Source organism: Trichoderma camerunense (assembly GCF_050948025.1).
Source record: "Trichoderma camerunense strain CBS 138272 chromosome Unknown V8C40scaffold_2, whole genome shotgun sequence".
NCBI lineage: Eukaryota > Fungi > Ascomycota > Sordariomycetes > Hypocreales > Hypocreaceae > Trichoderma > Trichoderma camerunense.
Window position 1 is genome coordinate 2691134 of NW_028145368.1, and position 21365 is coordinate 2712498.

General features: G+C 52.8%; 4 protein-coding genes across 4 annotated transcripts; 2 read left to right on the top strand and 2 right to left on the bottom strand.

Moving 5' to 3' along the window:
* Window positions 1-53: 53 nt before the first annotated feature.
* On the bottom strand, window positions 54-3197 carry V8C40DRAFT_282705 (glycosyl hydrolase family 81 domain-containing protein; the record flags this gene model as incomplete). Its single annotated transcript, XM_083221831.1, has 6 exons — window positions 54-777; window positions 841-920; window positions 982-1782; window positions 1842-2454; window positions 2517-2919; window positions 2991-3197. The coding sequence occupies 6 exons, from the start codon at window positions 3195-3197 to the stop codon at window positions 290-292; spliced, it is 2592 nt and encodes an 863-aa protein (XP_083078307.1). The 3' UTR covers window positions 54-289.
* Window positions 3198-9742: 6545 nt separating this feature from the next.
* V8C40DRAFT_234075 (uncharacterized protein) lies at window positions 9743-12303 on the top strand. The gene is made up of 2 exons (XM_083213520.1): window positions 9743-10174; window positions 10240-12303. Exons 1-2 carry the CDS (start codon window positions 9855-9857, stop codon window positions 11951-11953), a joined length of 2034 nt encoding a protein of 677 aa, XP_083078308.1. The 5' UTR covers window positions 9743-9854; the 3' UTR covers window positions 11954-12303.
* On the bottom strand, window positions 12163-15286 carry V8C40DRAFT_234079 (uncharacterized protein). Its single transcript, XM_083213521.1, has one exon. It carries the CDS (start codon window positions 14549-14551, stop codon window positions 12311-12313), a length of 2241 nt encoding a protein of 746 aa, XP_083078309.1. The 5' UTR covers window positions 14552-15286; the 3' UTR covers window positions 12163-12310.
* Window positions 15287-16109: 823 nt separating this feature from the next.
* V8C40DRAFT_234082 (uncharacterized protein) lies at window positions 16110-20911 on the top strand. The gene has a single exon (XM_083213522.1). It carries the CDS (start codon window positions 16504-16506, stop codon window positions 20686-20688), a length of 4185 nt encoding a protein of 1394 aa, XP_083078310.1. The 5' UTR covers window positions 16110-16503; the 3' UTR covers window positions 20689-20911.
* Window positions 20912-21365: the final 454 nt, after the last annotated feature.

Consider the following 21365-nt stretch of genomic DNA (forward strand, 5'->3'; position numbering starts at 1 on the left):
AGGCATCATGCAGACATGGACTCATATGTGCAAGCCACCCATTTAACCAGCGTATTTGCTCTCGGCACATTTCACATATTTCGGCTCTCGGGTCAATTCATGATTAAGATGAATAACCTTGTTTTGCTATCCAATCCTATACTAGTTCATTTAAATCATTGCGACATATATACATCCTATGTACAACCATAGTCCATCTACAGCCTACAAGAAGGTCCAATCAATTTTTTTTTCCTTTTTGAAGGGGCTCAAACTCCAAATGAGCTTTGCTCCATTCCCATCATATCCCTTATGATGAAACAAAGCGGAAGCCAGCGGCAGCAGACTCCGTAGCCACGTTGTTGATGAGCGATCCATCAGCAGCCAGCCCAACCCACAGCTTGTTGCTACCAGCCTTGATAGTGTACACACCAGAGGCAGCACCAATCTTCTGGCGGATGGTGAAGACCTCCCAAGTGGAAGCAGTAGCACGGGCAGCCTGCAGGGCAAAGTTGCCAGACTGGTCGGCCGTGACGTACTGGTTGTTGCTGGTGAGCTTGAGGGTGCCGGCGTTGGGGGTGTATGCGCTGACGAAGACGCCGGCGTTGGCCTGAGAGCCGGAGGCAACGAGGTTGGAGGAAGCACTGTTGGGAACAACCCACTGGCCGCTCGTGGCGGCCTGGATCTTGAAGTTGCCGTATGGGTTCTGGGGGAAGTTGGTGCCGCAGATGGGCTGGCCGCTGGGGTTGGGACGAGTGCCGATGAAGAAGAGCTCGTTGGTGAAGGTGTTTCCAGATCCTAGTTAGTTGGTTAGCATTGGCGTCTCCAGCTTGGTTCGTTATCCTCATGTAAGTAACTTACCCCAGGTGGTGAGGTTGGCACTCCAAGCAGCGGCGGTCTGAGGGTTGGCGTTGGCGTAAGCGGCAATCATAACGCATCGCCTAAGAGGATTGAAATGTCAGCAAGATATAACAAAGCATGCATGTATTTGCGTCAACATACCAGTCATCAGCAATAGTTGGGTCGACAATCTCGTTCTGAGCATAAGACCAGACGTTGTTAACCCACTGGGTGTCGTACAGGACCTCGTTGATGGGGGTGATGGGAAGCATCTGGATGGCGGCAATCTCGCTCTTCTGGTTGCCCCAGAACAGCCAAGCACCGGACTGCCAGTCCTCGACATTGCCCATGGTGACCAGGTTTCGGACCGCAGGCTCGGGGTAGGGGTTGTTGGGGTCAGTCTGGCTTTGCTGGGGGTACAAGTGCCAGTAGACCTGGGCACCCTGCTGCTCGGTGGCGACGAGGAGCTTGGCGTAGTTGACGTAGTCCTGAGACAGAGCGACGGAGGCCCAGAGGAGAGCACCGTAGTAGCCGTTGACAGCCTCACCGGTAGACTCCTGGTCACGGCTACCGGCTCCGTTGGCGATACCAGAGGCCCAAGAGTGGCCGGCGAACCAATCACGGCATCGGGTAACGGGAAAGTAGGGGTCCTGGGGAGATGGGTTGATGATGTCTCGTGCGAACCAGTTGATAAAGTCCTTGTGCTGGGCCAACCAGGTGGCGTCGTACTTGGCAATGACGGCAGCAACAGTAAGGAAGTATCCGTAGTGGAAGTGGTGGTCGTTGTAGTAACCGTTACCAAAGTCGATACCCGAGTTGGTAGCACCGGCCTTGTCAATGACACCACCCCAAGAGGTCTCGTAAGCGGGAGAAGCTCCGGTGGTAGGCTGGAACCAGTTGTTGAACGAAGCCTTGAGGTAGTTGGTGACATTAGGGATCAGTTCAGTATGGCCAACAGCCTCACTGTGAGAATAAGAGTTAGTAAATCCGCATCATAAGAGTAAAGAGGCGAGTGATCTTACGCAATGAGGGCAAGACGGGCAGTTGCGGCAAGGCTGCCACCCCAGTAGTAGAACTCGTTGGGAATGGGAGCGTTGGCGACGTTGAGCTGGCCAATCTCGTACTGGAGACCCTGGATAACAGAAGCGCTGCAGGAAGAGTCAAGGGCACGAGGAGGGTTCCAGGAAATGCTGCTGAGCTGGTACAGGAGCTTCCACTGATTGCCGAGGGTAGGGTACATCCATCCCTTGGTGGTGAGGTAGCCCAGAGACGAGGTCGGGGGCGAGTTGGGGCTCTGCAGAGACAGACGGTGGTGAGGCCAGGTCAGCATCAGCAGCTGGCTGCCATCGCCAACGGTGTTGTAGTTGAAGATGAGAGTACCAGTGGTGTCGGTGAAGCTGTAGTCCAAGCCAACGCCGGTCGGGTAGACGGTGTAGTGCTGGTCAAGGAGAGTCTTGTGGCTGGCCTGGACGAGTCTGACCAGACGAAGGACGCCGTTGTAAGTGCCGGTGGCCTTGATGGTGCCCTGGGCAGCGTTGGTGGCAGTGGCAGTCAGGGTGATGGAAGACAGAGCGTAGATCACGTAGGAGGTGCCGGTAGAGTCAACAACGGTGAACGAAGTGCCGGTAGCAGTGACTTTGCGTTTTTTGTTAGTCTCACACACAAACTCTCATTCTCATCAAGCATGTTCAACTCACTACTCTGGCCGTTGGCAAGGTTCTGGCCGTTGAAGGAAGTGATGCCGCCGTTTCGCGAAGTCAGCAGAGGCGTGGCAGCCGTGTACTGGAGCGTGATGTAAGGAGATCCAGGGATCAGGGGAGAGGTCATGGACGCGCCGCCCTGGAAGTACTGCACCGTCACCGAGTGCGTGTCAAAGGCCGTGGCCTTGTGGTTGGCAAAGGCGCCCGAGTGCTCGACAAAGCCGGCGCGCCAGTCGTTCTGCGTGGGCTGCTTGATGGACGTGCCGTCCCATTGGCGACTGTTGCTGACGCCAAAGTTGATGCCGAAGCCGTCGAGCTGCGACTCGTACGGGAAAGGACCCGAGGCAGTGGCATTGCCGGGAGTGGCGGCATAGGAAGCCCACCAGGAGTTGGTTGGGAACTACATTGAAGCCAAAGTAAGTTTCTAGAGCTATACGTGCCTGTTTGTTTGACAACTGTGTTTTTTCATACCGGAGGCTTCAGTCCAGCGAAGAAGGAGGACACGGGAGCTCCATCAGCGCCAGTAGCAGTGGTTCCGCCAGAGATGCCGGATGGGTTGCTGGTCGCGATAGGGGCAAAGAGACCACGTCCGGCAATGTTTTGGAGCTTTCCGCTGTTTGGCAGAGCAGCAACGCCAATCGCCGAGGCGATGACGAGGTTCACAAGAGAGGCCAGCATCCTTGAAGCTCGAGTGAAGAGATACTAAGGAGAAGACCGCTGTGCTTGACCACACCTGGAGGAATATCGCCAAGAGAGGCGTGGGCGAAGCAGCCTCCTTATACTTGTTCTTGGCAACGATGAAGATGAGAGAATGTCATTGCGTCACTCGACAATGTTCATTCTCTTGCCCAATGGCCCCGTAACCCTCCCCTCCCCCAGCGGAATCTCGCTCCGATCTAGGTCCAACCCCGGCGGTAATTGAAGCTGCGTTGCTGCCCTCTTTCGGCGGTATTTGGCATCGTGGGAATGGGGCCGGGACCCGGCCATTTTGGAGCTGCGATGGTTGGCTTATACCACTCTAGCAAGAGGCAAAGCTTCCGGGGTATACATATTTGGCGCACAACAGGTTAAATCTGCTCACGGCAGAGCTACGACTCTGTTTACGAGAGCAAGTCGGATGTGGTATGGCGTTTGATAATATCCACTTCGCCGATGATTCCGATCAATCTGATGTTTGCTTCCTGTGCCAAGACCGGGGGGCGTGGCATGGTCCAAGGCACTCAGCATCGGACCGAACTGTGGAAGACGTCAAAACCGTTGATTAATTCGCAAGCCTCTGCATGATGAGATACTATCAGAGCGGCGAGATGCATTTCCATCAATGACATTGACCGAAGGGTGGTGTTGATCATCAATGAGAGGCAGCGAAGCCATAGCGTCTATTTCGCTTTCTGTTCCGTTTGATCTTTTGCAAGAGGCTTCTGCTTTCATCGTTCCAACATCTCCATATTCCTTGAAGCTACCGCAAGGGGCTTTTCTAATCCTAGCCAAGCTCATCTAACTCCCGAGGTCACGCGTCGCAGTAACGAAGAGGCGTGGGGTTTAGCTCTCACATGCTGGTTCTACTACAGGCCGGCCTTGTCAACACTTGCGAGTATTATGGAGACCCCCCTCTCAAGCTTGAATTAGAAGAAAAAGTAAGCTTGCGGCTACTAGTTTCCTATAACCTCCATCTCGCTCGTTTTTCCCCCTTTGGCGCTCCTCTGCCTTGTGAATGAAAAGAAGAAAACTTGAGCGACTTGCGCGCCAACAAAGCCACGAAGTTATCCAATTGCCTAAATAGGAAACCCCCCGGCTCGGGACGGTGGGCCTGGCATTTCTGGAAGACAGGGTTGGTGGCTCGATCTATTTGCCCTAGGGCTCAACTGTGCTGTAACCATATGACAGAGGTCATCATTTTAAATTGCTGAGGATGTTTCACGTCCATGGTGAGACGTTATGCAGCGGGCGAAAATCATGCTGCGTACATGTAATCTCAGCGCATGTGTGTATACATATATGTGGGAAGCTTCCTCCTCCCCTATTTCACCCAAAGCTTCAAAGGGAGAAGCGAGTTAACGAGTTACGAGTAATGTAATCAGGAAAATGGATACAAGTATGGTTCGGCGTTTATGGTCAAAGACGGACAAGTCGTCGTGATTAGGTGAAGCGGGCAAAAAGCATGGCTCGGCTCTTTTACCCTCTTCCCCCACAATCCATTGACCTTGTCAGTGCGGAGAGAGTAGGCCGCACAGCACCGCGCATTTCGGCTCCGCATCTCCCCGCATTCAGTCATACCCGAGTAGTCGGGACTTGGACATGACAGGATTGGCCTGGAAAATGCGGGAGAGTCACGCTTGAGCCGGTGGCTTTTGATGGTCTCGAAACTTGTGTATACATGAGACACTTCAAAGCTCGAAGTACTTCAATTAAAAGCACTAGGCATGAGTGCATTCATCAAGCAAGAAACACGCGATAGTCTTACAAAGTCACCTCATCCTAGAGCTCTCCCTATTCTCAAGCTTCCTTGAAGCTCAATGGTAACGTGTTTTGTGCATAACAGCCTTAATGACCGGGGAGTCGCGGCATTTAACCGCCATCGTCGCCCATTCATGAGCAAAAAATTGCCAGTGGTATCGGCCGCTCCAGTATTAATGCCGCGACGCTAACATTTTTGCATCATTCCCCAAGGCCAGGGGGGGTCTGGATACCCGTCGGTAATAGGTTGAGGCCGTGCTCCGTATCTTGTGATGCCTCCCCCACAAGCAGGGGGTAAAAACTCAAAGTCTACCAATAAGAAAAGACATGGTACTTGCTCGATGCTTGTTCAACATGGAGATGAATCCCTCCAACGCCGTTGCTACTACCTCTCGCTAGCCTGGATGTTGTAAGGAATCTGATTAGCTGACAAGGCAGATCCGGAGTACGGAAAGACGGCAGGCATTATATCGGCCCAAGCGCAAATGCTAGCAGCGCGTTGTCACTCTGAGACAGCGCGTGGAAGGCCGCCTTGGCCAGTCAGGTTCCTGAAAATCGCGGGAAATCTTGTCGGCTTCGGGTTAGGCTTGGCACGAGAGGCCCTCGTAGCGTACAGAGTTGGGAGCTGATGCGCGGGGCCAGGCCCCCGGCTGGTATATTGAAAGGGCCGAATTGGTATGGGGATGGACTGCTCGCATACGGGCCTACTTGGTCTTGGATGTAAACGGTGATGATTTGCTCTATAAGGGAGGTTCATTGGCCGGACGTGTGTGGTTGAGCACGTGGGAAAGGGGAGCAATTATTTGTCTTGGAGGGCTTGGCTATTTGCTCATCGTGCCCTACCTATCCTGCAACGATATGCTGGAGGTGTACAGTAGATGGCTATTGCTGTCACGAAATTAAATGACATGGCGAAACGGAACGAGACGAGTCATTGAACATCGGCCGCAAGCGAACAGCGTTACATACCTATCTCGAAGCGGCTCTTCTTTATACGAAAACTTGCTGGACGGGGAGAATCCCCCTTTATCCCCGAACTATCACCATTGCATGCCTCGAATGATACGTGAGGCTATCCCCATCAGCTTCGTGTTGAGAATACGAGTACACCGCAATTAGTCGAGAGACGTTTCATCGCACGCAACTATGCAGCAGCCTATATCGAAGCAGCGTATACGAGGGCTGGTGATGCAAAGTGATATCGAAGGAAGTGGCAGTACTTCTCAATGATTCCAAAGGCTGGGTATAGATATTGACTAAAACCGGCTACCACAGCTTATTAACTCTCTCATTCTGATGATAAATATAGAGTCTACACTCCTAAATGACGGGGCATGGAGATGGCAACTGATAGAACGTTATAGAAAGCATGAACTTATTTTGCTCGTTTCCATTTCTGGAATAATCTCTTGATCGGGCCGTAAGTTTTGAGGAGACGAGATGTCAGTTGAGGTGGCAGTGTCAGCTCCTTTTGAGATGGTTGCACTTTTAATCACGCACGGGTACCCTGTAGTTGTCAGTCAATGAGAAATTAGTATAATAATGAGCTCATGGGCTGTTTCGTGAAGATACTCGATAGTGTTTCTTCTCTCAGGATGACCACAGTCGTTGTCTGCTATCCATTGGTAACATGAACACCTGAGCCTTTGCCAATATCGGCCACAGCAATATGTTAAGCTGAGCGAGTAAGGGTTGAACATTGAAGAGAAAGAAGATGGTGTAAGAGAGATAGTATAGGAATGTAAGAGTGGTTAGTGTTAGTCACTACGTATCGCTGAGAGTCACAGCCGAGGCATCCACACAGATTATATGTAGATTCCTCATGATAACTGGAGCTGTCACTCTAATCAGTCAAAGTACCTGGTAATCCGCACAACCAGACAGACACTTTGTATGCAGGAACGATTCTTGGCATGAGTCGGTAGTTGGTAGCATCTGGTTGTAGTGAGGAATCGGGTATTGGTGGAATCGGTTATTCGGTTACGGTACTTTAGGTATAAAGTTTCCCGGTCTAACTGTATGCAAAATAGTGCCAACAAAGCAAGCCAGACACATTTGGAATTGAACGGTGGCTGTTGTTCGGACGCATAACTGCTGGCCGAGAAAATTGCCACTTCGGCCTGACAGAAAAAGACGAGATAAGATCAAATTAGAGCAAAGGACAAGGCGTGACGCCCCGTGGGAGAACAAAGGAGCAGGCGTCACGCCAAATTAAGCTTCCAGGAGCAAGGCAGATCTGCGCTGCATGAGTCGCCTGGATCTAACGGTCAAGGTGCCGATATTCCAGAGATCCATCTTTCGCTAAGCAACGGCTTCGGTCAAAGATGGGGACTAAAATGAAACCGTTCCTATCAAGATCGACGATCTGTCACCTCGCATTTTACATGTATGCCAGCATCAAGAACTAGCCTCAATTTGCGAGATACAAGGTCGATGTAAGACGATAATACGGCAAACAGGGCCGTGCGATGACGTCTCTTTCACAACTGCCGCTGTCAGAATTGGGTTTGGGCTGGGACGAGGATTGCGTTGCACAGCCCGACACGTCAAAAAGAATAAGAAGACAAAAAGAACTGGCATTAATTTGGTAAACGCGAGCGCGAACGGGGCCGGGAGTGCAGATTTGGCTCACCGGACTTGACTCGGGGAGCGAGTGGGACCGGGCCGGAGATTTTGGAGACAAAGATGCCGGAGATGCCGGACGGGCGACACGGACACGGTCATGCGGTGAGATGAGCAGCTCTGACGTTGATGGATTGTAGGCAAGAATTTGCGAAGAAGTTATTGACATTTTTCAAGAACAATTATGTCTCGAAATTGCAGATTTGGGCACATTTGTTTGTCTGCTGCTGCTCACCGGATGATGCTTGTGTTAGACGGCATCTCCAACTGCACCGCACAGCCTCAAGACAGACAACTTCCTGAGTCGCGCAGAACTTCTAGACGGCATCAACTGCGTCTGCTCAAGCTACATCCAGTATAGCCCCCGGAAAACGAACGCCAGCCGCGTATTTTGCATTAAACTAACGCTCCCTTTCCCCAAGTGCAGCCGTTAAATGTTGCTGATAATGACGTAGGGCGGAGTTATGCGCACTTTTAACATGTCTATCTCAAAGCCCAAATTGCCGACATTCCCGCGGATTTCCCGCAACAAGCGCGGGATGGTCTCCCGCAATGGGTCTGGCAGCGGGAATAAAACAGCGAAAAACAGAGCGCGTTGATTGACGGAAACCAGAACCAATTGCCACCAGTGGCGTGCTTAAGCCAACTTGAGCAAAGGAGAAGAAAGAAAAAAGCAAAGAAGCCAAAAGAGCGATCCACTCGCGCGATAAGGCTGGGGGATCCAGTAAGGCTGCCTGGATTTGTGAAGACGTTCGTTTTTCCATGTCGCCGATTGGGCGGGTCTCGGGAGCAGCTCCCGACTTGCAGCTTACTGGATTGCTCCCTGAATCGTTCGTTTTCATTTTTTTATGGAGTTTTCCCTTTTTCTGTCCTTCTCCAGCGCCCAATTCCAGGGTTTTTTCGTTTTTTCCTCACCAACAGTCTCCTCCCCCATGTATTCCTTTTTTCTGAAAGGTCCAACTAAGCACAAGTCCCGCAGCCTCATCCTGTCGACTCCGAATGCCGGGGAAAGGCTGAGCCGGATATCGTCACTATCTGGGGACGGATTCTACTTTTTGCATCCTAGACAGTTTTTTGACTGAGACACCGCGTGGCATGGTATGAGGCTCGTACGAAATGCTTGCTGTTGGGCCTGTACGATCTTGTGTTAGCACCATGTAAGGCGCATCAAGTGTAGCCCGTGATGGCGTCAACCCGCTTCGGTGTGCATTGTTTTAAAAAGTCTCAGATCCCCATGCACAAAAATGAACAGGCTAAATTGAATTGGCCCAGCGTTCTATCCGTCTCTTGATTGTCTGTTTATTTACTTCAATTCAGTTGATACTGTATTTACTACAGCAACCAACTAAGAACAATCCAAGCTCTTCTCTCCTCTACCAGAGCCAAAATCAGCTGCAAGTTCCGGCCTTCGGATCATCGGCGTCGCCTTATTTCGGGCCGTCGGCACAAGCTGTTAAGTCGTGCATCTTGTTGCATCTTGTCCCTGACAGGTATCTCCTGTGTCGCATGTGCTCCAGTTCCAGTGCATTCCCGGCAAAATGGAGGGCGCAGGCCACGACGAGGGTACCTACGTGTACCCACAAGTAACCGCCACGCCAAAAGTTCCCCATCCGGTACGAGCCTCAGTCTCTCAATTCTCAGTTCTCGCATGACTCCATTCTTTCTGCTCACTCTCTCACACATTCTCTCCTCCCATCTTCTTATCATTTGCTCATCTAATCAATCTTTCTTCTCCAGATCGGCTCCTTTGATTTCTATCCCCCGCTGGTCCCGCAACTGTCCATCTCCAGCCCCTTGGCCCTTCGCCCTTCACCGAGTCATCCCCAGTTTTTCCGCTCGCGGCTCGAAGCCTCCACGTCAAGCTTCTTCACTCCTCCTCCTTACCTCTTCGCCACGCATTGCGACGGCTCCGAGACCCAATCGCCTCCCTCGCTCTGCTTCTCGCCGTCCATCTCGTCCTCGCCCTTCTCCGGGTCCGTCGCCGTCATGGACCTCGACCCGCCCGCCGGGGCCGACGTGCCGCCGTATGGCCTCGCCGGATCGTCGCTCCCGGACGCCCATCCGCATCCGAGCCTCGCAAATCCCGCCGACGGGCCCGGCTTGTCGCTCGACCGCCGGCCCAAGAAGTCGTCGACGACGTGCGCCGTGTGTCGCTTCCGCAAGGTGCGCTGCAACGGCGCGCGTCCCTGCTGCGGCAATTGCCAGCGCCTCGGCTTCCCCTGCTCCTACGACGACGCCGACGTCGATGCCTGGTCCATGTCGCTACCGCGCCGTCGGGTCAAGCAGGCCTGTCTCAGCTGCCACAGCCGCAAGGCGCGATGTTCCGGCCATCTTCCTTCGTGCGAACGATGTCGAGTCCAGGGGATTGAGTGCGTCTACCGGCCAAACAAGCGGGCCAAGCCATCGTCAGCCGGAGCCGGCATTGGAGATTCCAAGAGCCCCAACAGCCCAGATAGAGAGTCAGATCGAGACGGTGGTGCTAGGGAGAACCGTGGCCAAAGAGAGAATGACGAAGGACGCAACGAAAGCCCGGCCTTGACCGATGCAGCTAGCTCTGCGAGTGACCACCACGAAGGGTAAGTTCCAGATAGGGGGGGTGACTTTCACACATGCTTGTGCTGACCTTGGGGCCTCTTCTCAGTCCTCACATCGATGAAAGCTTCAACTCCATTGTCAGCCGTGCATTTGACCTCTTCTTCCGCCACGTTCACCACATGGCCATGTTTACCTTTCTGCATCGCGCCTCTCTGATGGAGCAGTATCACGCCGGCAAGGTAGAGCGACCGCTTCTGCTGGCCATTGTCGGCATCACATCATGCTTGACCGACATGGGGCCCGGCATGCGCGAGTACGGAAACCGCTGCATCAACGACGCTGAGGCCCTTTTGCTCGCCGACTACAGCCGTCCGTCCATTGTCAAGATCCAGGCGCTCATCTTCGTCATCAAGCATCGCATCCTCTGCAACAAATTCTCCAGCGCCTTTGTCCTCCACAGCTTCGCGTCCCGCTACGCCACTGCTCTGCGTCTCAACTATGAGGCACCGCATCTTCGCTTCCTGGCTCAGGAGTCCCGTCGACGTCTCATGTGGGCCATGTACTGCATCGACACCAGCATCTGCGGCGGATATCCCGACTTTGTCCTTTGGAGAGCCGATCAGATCCACGTCTATCTGCCGTGCAACGAGCGCAACTTTGAGTTTGACCTGCCGCAGCAAACGGAGAAGCTCGTGCCGGATTCGCATCAGCCTCGACCACCACTGGCCGAGGACGTCGGGACCTTGGCTCTTCATGCGCGCATCCTCCACATCCGCCAGAAGATTATCGAATTCACAAAGGTGGCTCAGTATGACCGCGGCATGGAGGCTGCTGAGTTGCAAGGCCGAATCTTTGCGCTGGACAAGGAGCTCAACGACTTTGCCACCAACCTCCCGACCTCGTTCCAGTTCTCCGAAAACTCGCTTCGTCTCCGCGCCTACTCTCCTCGGCTGTGTGTCTTTGTCATGATTCACATCTGGTGGCGCCAGTGCTACTGCGACCTCTACCGCCTCGCCCTGGCTGACATCAACGGTGGGCTGCCGCAATCCATGCTCGACATGTTTGACCAAGGCTTCCTTGAGCACTGTCACCGGCAGTGCGTCGATCACTCCCTGGCACTGACCCTCATCTTTTCGCTCATACAGAAGCTCGATGCGAAGCCGGTGGCCGACATCGACCTGGCCATGTGCGCCTATCAGTGCGCGCGGATGCTCATGTACCTTTTCCAATCCAACATCTTTAGCCGCTTCGGCGTCGCGGCAGACACTGTCATGGAGCAGGCCCAGCTTTGTTTGCAAACTATCAAGGACTGCTGCGTAGGGCCCGCGGTGGACTGTATCGTAGCAGATTTGGAGAGGCTGGTTAACCGAGACGCAAGGGCCGTGACAGGAGAAGGCGTCGTGTCCACCGATTTATCGCAGCAGACGATGCCCCAAATCACAGACGCATCGGGTGTGCCTGCCGCGACCGGCCTGCAGCCTTTCAATCCTACTTCAGGCGCCGTCAACAATACCGTCTCTCCGTTTACTCATCCCGTCATGACTGCTCCGTGGATGTCGGAGACGGCCTTTACGCCAGGCCTGGATCAGCAAACTCTCCCTCAAGATGTCCATGCCGATCCCACCAAAGGCGGAACTCCCAATCTGTCTGCACCGCGATCCGAGTATGGCCAGTCGGAGCTGAATAATGAATACGACGGCACGTTTGCAGGACTCGGGCTGGACGATGGATTTGATTATAACATGGGAGTGGACATGAACATGTGGGCTACGAATGGGGGCAGCTGGACTGCGCCAGGATTCGGCGCATGGATGGGCTGAAGAAGTAAAAAAAGAAGGAGAGAGATGAATGAAGGAGAACATAGTAGGAACTATATTAACTACCGTACACACACATATATGTATAGATGTGGGATTCGAGAGGTTTCATCCTCCAAATGGTTTGGAAAAAGCAAGGCGAATGGAGCGGTGGGATGGCGCAATGACAGGGGCAACCTGGACGAATAGGAAACGATCATGATAGATTCAACAAGCGTGTTTATTAAATTAGCTTAGTGCCAATACCCAGAGTGTGCCCTCAACTCTTTTTTAAAATAAAATACCCAAAGAAAACGCCTTATTTTCGTGTATGTCATTACATCGTGTTCGTTAATATATGCCCGAAACATTAAAAAGCACTTATACCCAGGTTGTCACTTGAGAGAGATTGGCGCCGCTCGCAACGGCCAACCTCCCGTTTCCTTGATCCCATAACCCAACTTTGGTCGTCTTGGTGCCCTCATACTTTAATTTGCCCTCGACCTCCCCGTCTGTCGCTGCCGTCGCATCTTCCAAGATCGGCCGGATCTCGGGTCCTGCTACTAACTGCGCAACGGCATGCCACACGTTTCCATACAGCGACCAGTGCGTCCGCCACAGGAACATGCCCGTCACGGCAAACACACACACCAAGTTTACCAGCACAAGCACGCCCACGACAATGATGCCAGTCTTGCCCACAGGAACGGACGCCTCGGCTGAAAAGACCATGGTGCTATTGTCGCCCATGTCGAAACCCGGCACGGCGCTCGAGTACTGCGCCTGGTAGAGCCAGAAGAAGGTCGCCTGGATGGCCTGCGCCATGCTGCCCGTCCTTGCAGCGACGGCGTGGAAGATGAGGCTGACATATGGATGAGTTTGCCATGCCGAGTCTGTATCCCCGAGGGCGGAGCACACGCCGCAGACGTAGACGGAGAAGTTGGCCGATGTGCGCTCGACGTGGAAGTCGTTTGTGTTGATGCCGTTTTGGACCGCTTCGAAGAACTGGTTCGTGACGGAGGTGCTGTTTATGAAGCTGGGGTTGTAGTTGGGCGACTGGGCGTACATGTTGTTGAGCTCGTCTACTGAGACGTCGGTCCAGTTGTGGAGGGCCATGATGCCGCGAGACACGTAGGACGCATTGCTTGTCGTATCCGTCATGTTGACAATGGCATCAGTAGACCAAGTGTTGTTCCCGGCATAGTACTGAATCTCCGGCTCTGGAGAATCAGCCGTCGAGTTGAGCGAGACGTGCTCCAGCGTCAGCGTCGAGTTGAGCAGACACATTGTGAGATTGAGAAATTGCCGGTCTCCAAAGTTCATGACCGTCCATTCCCCCGAAGCGCCCTGTTTCGGCAGAGGAAATTTCGTTTGGTTGTTGACCATACCCGCCAGAGACAGACTAGCCCAGTGATCTGTGTCGACGTCTGTGTTGAACACCAGCATGAATGACGGAACGGGCTCGTTCGGATCAAAGCTCTCTCCAACGGTCTTGATGACGCATAGCGAAGTTGGCTGGCGCGGGAGAATCGGCTTGTCGGTGTCTGTATAGGCGTATGGCACATTGCAGTTGAAGGGGAGTTTACAGGTTGACCCTGCGGATCCGCACGACAGGCCATCTAAGAATGTGTGTCCGCCTGGGGATTCCCAGGTGATGTTGCCTGTTATGGTCGCGTCTTCCATCATGTTGGATATGGCCGAAGTGGGTGGGATCCCGGTGATGTATCCATTGACAATCTTGGGACGGGTACAGCCAGCGCGAGAGGTGTAGACAGCTGAAGCCCCTTGGTATGAACGGAGATTCTTTCGGCTCTGGGTCTGGAGGGGTATCATCGACCGCTTGATGAGCCCAGTATCAGTGAAGGCCTCTTGAGGACTCGGTTTTTCCAAGGTGGCCTCCCCGAATGTAGAAAATGTCTGTAGAGGCTGCTGCCAGATTCCCGGGTCAGGTCCCAAACGAGGTAGCCCGAATGGACCAACGAGCTCCGAAGAGGCCTCAATGACCGGGACATGAGTATTGGAAGACTGAAGGACAAGAGAAATCGTGCGGAAATCGGACAGGAGGATAGTCGATGAGAACGAAATGGCCGTCGAGACCAGCCAGAGGATGAGTATCAAAACAGCCGGCACAGACGTGAACAACCGGGCGGGCGTCTTAGCGAGCGGCGTAACGAACGAAATCGGTCCTCCATTGACGGCACGCAGAACCGAAAACGCGGCCGCATTGCTCATGTCTACTTTTCGTGCCTCGAGAACCAATGCAGCCGCGAGACCCGTGCAGACAGTCGCTTGTAGCCCAACAATGGAGCGAATAATGAGGGCGCAGACGGTCACCACCCGAGTGCCCGCACCCGAGAGGAAGATCTTTCGCCAGACAGGCGGCGCCTTGGCTCCGTCGGGATCGAGGCCTCGTCCGACCCAGAGAAAGATGAGGAAGCCAAACGTTCCGAGCTGTAATAATGTGCCGAGGATGATGGCTGTGCCTGCCTGGCCGCCTATTCGACCCCATGGCCCGGGCCAGGATTTTGCTGCTGGAGGTGTGTTGGAGTCGTTTTCGGTTTCTGTGTCGCGGCTGGAGGTCTTGACGACGGTAGGCACAGGCCGCCTTTTGATTCTCTCCATTGTGATGGTGTTTTGCCGTGTGTACTACGGCGATGAGCTGTTCATAGAAAAAGGAAAGGGAAACAATTGAATGCCAGGTCGCTGGATTATGCCACTGGTGAAATCATTATTTTAATATTCAATGCTATACATCAATGATACTTAGGCCCGGCACTTGGAATTGAGAAGACGCGCTGCGACTATATAAGGATCTGGGCAACATCGAAGCCTCAATCTCATCCCCGGGCAGCCATTAAGCGCGTATAAGTCCAGTCCAGGTGGGGGCGGAGATTCTGATCCTTCGACTACCACCTCTCCTTGCATGCAGACATGAAACTAGACTGCTTTCAATCTCCGCTGCAACCACCCCCTCGAATCCTTCTTTGCGCTCGAAACGCCTTAGCAAGGGGCCGCAAGGCATCCAGTCGCGAGCCTCCAGCTGCCGCCTGGACCGCACAAAGATGTGGGCACTTCGATGACGGCGATGAGATTGGCGCCGTGTGCAATCCATCAAATCCTGCGGCAGAGATCATCCCCCCCGTAGAACAAACTCTCCAACCGGGCAGGGCGCAGTTCCTCCTCGCTTCTTCTCTTCGCCATCGTTCTGCATTGGTTGTTGAGTTGATCCTTGATCTTCTCAGACGCGGCTTGCCTGGTCCTTTTGGTTAGTCCCCACGTAGCACTGCAGCCTCGCCCAACAGCTCGATGCAACAGTTCAGGACGGAAGCCAAGTGCCGCAATTGAGCTCACCAATCCTCCATCCTTTCGCCTAAATTGGCTGCACCAATGCATCACGCCATGAATAGAACTTGAACTTGTGTTGGGCGACGGCACGTATTCGGCAATGGCCATGCCGATGAGGCTGCCCAGGGGAAATGCGCTGCGATGCGTTCCGTGTGCGCGCAGGCTTCGGTGAAGGATAGAAGGTCATGTGGTTTGCCCGTCTGCATATTGTCTCTCACTGACGTGTGAGACATAGAATATCTGCAGATAGGTAGCTACCGGATTTAAAGCCGAGTCTAAGCAGATCAATGCGAAATTCTGTCACGGCATTTGCCTACCTCTGATGAAGTATTGTCCATTCAACTCAACATTGAAACTCGATCACATCCTAGAACCAACAACGTCTTCTCTGTAGAGCAGGTAGGAGATATTATTGCTCACTCTCCGCGGCTAATGATACTCCAGTCGCAGCATCTTTTCGGAGCATACGGATGAACAAGACTATTTTGAGATTTGTTGTTGGTTGTGCTCGAGTTTCCTGGTGGAGAGCAATCCAAGTTTGGAGTAGATTCTCCACGGTTGTTGGTTCTCATCAGGTCCAGTACGGACGGGTACCTGAATACATGTATGGATCAATGCTGACGGGAGCGAACCGTTGGAGTCTCATCCATTCATCAATGGATCCAGATAGCACCAGTCAAAAACGGTCAGTGGATTCCAGCGGTATCCATCAAGCCATCAAGTGCTCCAGTGCTGGCTAGGGTCCGTCTTTAGCCCTCAATAGTGCCTGGCTCGCCCATAGCATGGCGGCTACCAAGCGAATCTAGGCTCGGCTACGTGCCACGCCATGGCCAGGCCAGGTTTAGCCCCAGTCCGTGGCATCGACACTCAATCTGCCTCGTTTCTTTTTGTCCTCCATCTACCCATACAGTAGTGCCACGCCAACCAAGGTCATGCAAGCACTACAGCTACAAGCTTCACCACCCACAAATCATGAGGTTGCCTTATTGGCCCGCGGCCTGCTTGTGCTTGGTGGCATCCAGGAACTCGGTGCGTGTCGGGACTGGCCTCATCGCCACACGCCTCAGCCGCACAGCCGCACGAAGCTGCATATGGCAGCATGCAACAGGATGAGGCTGCGGTTGAAATCGCACAGACTGCCCATCTGTTCTACTCTCTTCTCTTTACATACGTCGTGAAACTGTGAATCTTGTTAATCCCAGATTGCAGGCATCGATGGCACTGCAAACATGCGCCTGCTAGACGCCAGAACGCTGGGGCTCGTCGACATCACCGACGATAGCATCCCGCCCTACGCCATCTTGTCGCACACCTGGGGCGATGAGGAAATCACCATTCAGCAGCTGCGGCGCCTTGGTGGCTGCTCGCAGACCACGCTGGCATCTCCCCAGACCCTGGACAAGAAGCGAAGGGCCATCGTCTTGAAGAAGGGCTACATCAAGATCTCCGGCGCTGCCCAGCTTGCTGTTAGTCGGGGACTCGACTACCTATGGGTCGACACGTGCTGCATCGACAAGACTAGCAGCGCTGAGCTGTCCGAGGCCATCAACTCCATGTATCTCTGGTACGAAAAATCTGCCGAGTGCTATGCCTATCTCTCCGATGTCGAACCAGTCCTCGCTGCTGCAGATGCCGCCGTGTTCCACGACAATCTGCGGCGCAGTCGCTGGTTCACAAGAGGCTGGACGCTTCAAGAGCTCATTGCCCCAAAAGTCGTCCTCTTCTACGCCAAGGATTGGAGCTTTTTGGGACAGAAACATACACCCGTTGAATTCACTAAAGCCATCAGTGAAATCACCAACATCGACCAAGAGGTCTTGAATGGCAGGATAGACCCCCTCCAGTTGAGCGTGTCTGCTCGCATGGCCTGGGCGTCTCATAGAAATACTACCAGGCTCGAAGATACCGCATACTGCTTGATGGGTTTGTTTCAGGTCAACATGCCTCTTTTATACGGCGAGGGCCGCCGCGCATTTGCACGTCTTCAAGAAGAAATCATACAGCGCACTGATGACCAGTCGATATTTGCCTGGAACTCCTTTGACGACCAAGACGAAGATCCGGATGCTCTTTTTGGTTTGCTCGCACAATCTCCCGCTCAGTTCAAGCTTGCTGGCTCGTTGCAGGTTCTGCCGCCTTTACCCATATATGCAAGTGCGCCCTCCAGTATGACGAACCAGGGCATCCGCGTGCAGCTATATATCCAACAACGTGATTCTGAGGATCAAGGTGCAATGGAAGAGGATTATTATGCAATTCTAGATTGTGTTAAGCGTGATGGGGACGTCTATCAGTGTCCTGCTCTCCATCTGCGGCGGCTTTCCGAGGATCAGTATGGAAGACTGAGGCCCAAGTCGCAGCTCTTTATGCCTCCTCCATCCGCTACATTTCTACCAATGGATGGCTATCGCTTGGTATACGTCAGGCAGCAGCCAATATACTATCATCTTCCTCAGTTTAGGCTGTCCCCGTTCAATGTGGAATCTAGTCTCGGCTCCTCCGATGGCGTTCAGTATCGCTTGTTTGACAAGTATCCCACACAAAACTGGAACTCAGCCACCATGACACTTAAGGCACAATACTCTCGCAAGCTACAGGCCATGGGCATCTTTAGATTCCAGAGTGTCGAGAAGATGGACGACAAAGTGGATGTTGTGGTCGGCTTACGTCGTTTAAACACGATGGAATGGGAGGGATGGTGTTTCCAATTATTGCATCGCGACGTGTCCCTCGAGCACACTTTTCATGAAGTCAACAAGAAGATAGAGAGCATCATTACCGGATCAAGCACCGGTGAAATCACATCGAAATCGCTTCGTGATTCACTTGGAGAAGACTCCTGCATGACGAGCAGCGCGACGGTCGAGGGCATCCAGCTTCAAGGGCGCCTCTACATTTCCATCCAAGTGACGCAGACGGCCGAGATTCAAACTGACAAGCAGTTACTCACATTGTCTACCCAGCACATTGTAATGTCTAAAGGCAACCAAATACTGAAGTCTACCTCTGTCAATTCGGGTGCAAGAGCTCTGACGGAGATATACTGTCTAGCTTCGAGTTCATCATATACACTTGACGAGTACAGTAACTTGAATTGGGTGGTACAACCTGTCCGATCGAGATATTCAGCAAACGGGAAAGGAACCATCCGCGGTGATTTCCTAAAGCCCATCCACGAATTCATCAACGTTCTCAGACATGAAAAAAAGGCAACGGACTTGAGCCTCACAGACCATCTAGCCTTAGCCTTGTTTTCCGGTGATGCGCAACAAGCCGGGATAATCCTGGCTTACAAAAAGACAAATATTGAGGTACCAACCGGTGACTACCACGGCCTCGCACCGCTTCATTGGGCCGTCGTAGGGGGCTCTCGCAACTGCATCATGCTGCTGCTTAAAGAGGGGGTCAATACCAGGAGGTTGACAAAGCGAGGCCTGTCGGCGATTCACGTCGCCGTGCTCTGCAATAATAAAGTCTTTGACGACCTTGCCAGGCTCAGGGGTAACCCAGAACGCGAACAGCTCGCGAACGCAAGGACGAATCACTTTTCCGATACGCCTTTACACTTGGCCGCAGCCTCTACCCCTGATAATGAGGTTGGGCTCACCTTCTTCAAAGAGTTTATGGACTGGAGCTTGGAGTTTATAGGATTGACACCTCGAAATGCATTTGATGAAACTCCGCTCCATCGTGCTGCCGCCGGAGATAGCGTAGGTGCTATTCGAGCTCTGGCCACTCGCAGCTACTACTGCTACGTGGATAACGGAGATCAGTACGGCCGAACTCCTCTATGGCACGCGGCTGCCGCGGGCGCTCTCAAGGCTATTGCGGCCCTGATTCGCTTAGGTGCATCTGTTGACCTGACAGATGACTTGGGGAGGAGTCCGTTGCACGCAGCCTCTAGAGGAGGACACCATGAAGCCGTCTCCCTGCTTCTCGACATGGGCGCAAGAACAGACATTGAAACCAACGTCTTGAACCTATTACCGATGGATCTCGCCGTCATGTTTGGGTTCAGCGAGTGCCTGAAGCTCCTCCTTGATGCTAGATGGCGAATCGTAACCCAGGAAAATATGGACAGGACACTTCTGGTAGCGGCCTCGTTTGGGTCGTATGAATGTGTCAGTCTCCTTTGCCAGCATGGTGCCAACCCATTTGTTACTTTTGAGAATTATCTGCGCTATGAGGATGGCCATGCCGTTGTTGTCGAGGAGGAGGCTGATGCTCATGCTGCTGCGTTGGCAGAGAGAGAACTGCACATTGTCCACTATTTTGATACCTCTGACACTTGCAGATATCACCGGGAGCTCAGGCATCCCCCCGCAGACAATCTCAACAACAAACCTCCTGTCATAGAAAACCCGCCGGCACCGCCGTCTTTCTCTACTCCTGTCGGTGCTCCGCCTCCACCCGGTGTTGCAGCACCTGCGCCAGGAGCACTTCCGCCTGTAGCAGGATCCGCTCCGGCTTTTGTGCCAGGCAGCGGACCGCAGCATCAATATGCCCCCAAGCCTCCAACACAATCAGCACCAGCGGCAGTGCCAAGCGGTGGACAGCAGTATCAATATGCGCCTCAGCCTCAAGGACAGTCAGCACCGTCTTTTACACCAGGCAGCGGACAACAGTATCAATATGTTCCCCAGCCTCCAGCACAATCAGCGCCAGCTCCTGTGCAGGGGAGCGGACAGCAGTACCAATATGTTCCCAGGCCTCCAACACAATCAGCGCCAGCTATTGTGCCGGTGAGCGGACAACCATATCAGAACACACCTTCGTACGGCAATGCACCGTCTTATGGCCGTATGGAGTATGGCAATGCGCCTTCTTACAACAGCCCGGCGTATGGAAACACTCCCTCTTACAGCAGTCCGGCGTTTGGCAATACACCTTCCTACAGCAGCCCTGCATACGGAAGCGGGAGCACGACCTTTCCCAGCCGTCCAAGTGCCCCTTCATCCTTCGCACCTCAGGTGCCTCAGGCACCTCAGCAAGGTCTCGGGAAATATCAGTCTCCCAGTCGACTTCAATCCACAAACTTGCCTGCTCGCGCAAGCGCCAGCACTTATGCTCCTATGCAACCCACGGCGCCTTCGCAATCCGAACGGCTTCAAGAGATGGTGAATCCATACGAGCCTCACAAGTCCCAGGCTCCGAGCCAGATTCGTCCAGCTACCTATTCATCGACCCATGCAGCGGACACTCCCTACCAGTTTCGGAACAACGGTAGTCGAATCAAATCGGTCCCACCATCCGTATATGGGATTTATCAGCAACAACCGCCTTTGCCATCGATAAGAGATGTTGTGGCCCCTCTTGCATCGCCACCAGCATCTCCAGAGGAGAATTCTCAGAAGAGAGATTCTAAAAGGGAGTCGACTGGGATAGTGGAGATGCTTAGGAGCAGGAGATCGTGAAGTTCGCTTTGAACATGGCCTGTTTTGATAGGAATTTTGAACCTAGGAACTTGTTGGATGTTTATAATGATGTTATGAAGATATATATGTTTTAATGCCTTGGGTATACGTATTAGTGTCCGTTTCAAGAATGAGTTATATAGCCGTTTCAGATCGTAGCAGATTTTGTATACATTACAGCCCTCTCTCAGTTATTTCATTGCAAATTTCGAGTTCATAATAGCCTATAGATCAACTGAGTCAATTTCACTGGATATGACACTTGCACCATAATACGAGCAGAAAGGTTCTTATATCAAATCTCTTGATCTAGAAAATCTATGCCATCTATTGCATCATACATGCATTGCTTAAACATGAAAACTCGCGCGTTTAGACAAGCCAAAAAGCAACAGATTAGCCCTCAAAGCGAGCTAAATCGACATGGTCAAATACATGGCTATCAGCATCTATTCTTCAGACTAAATCGTAAATAGATGCCTATCGAGGATCAAGATTGCTTGGTTTTTTCTTTTCCCTCCAAAAACTTTTTGGATCGGCATGCCTCTTTTCTTCCTCCATGCTAACAATGAGCAAACATCAGGCATGCCATGTCCTCCTCATAGATCTCAATCAATGCGCATGGCTATTCCCTAGGCAAAACTGCCACCAAGCCATGACTGCTGTATAACCACACT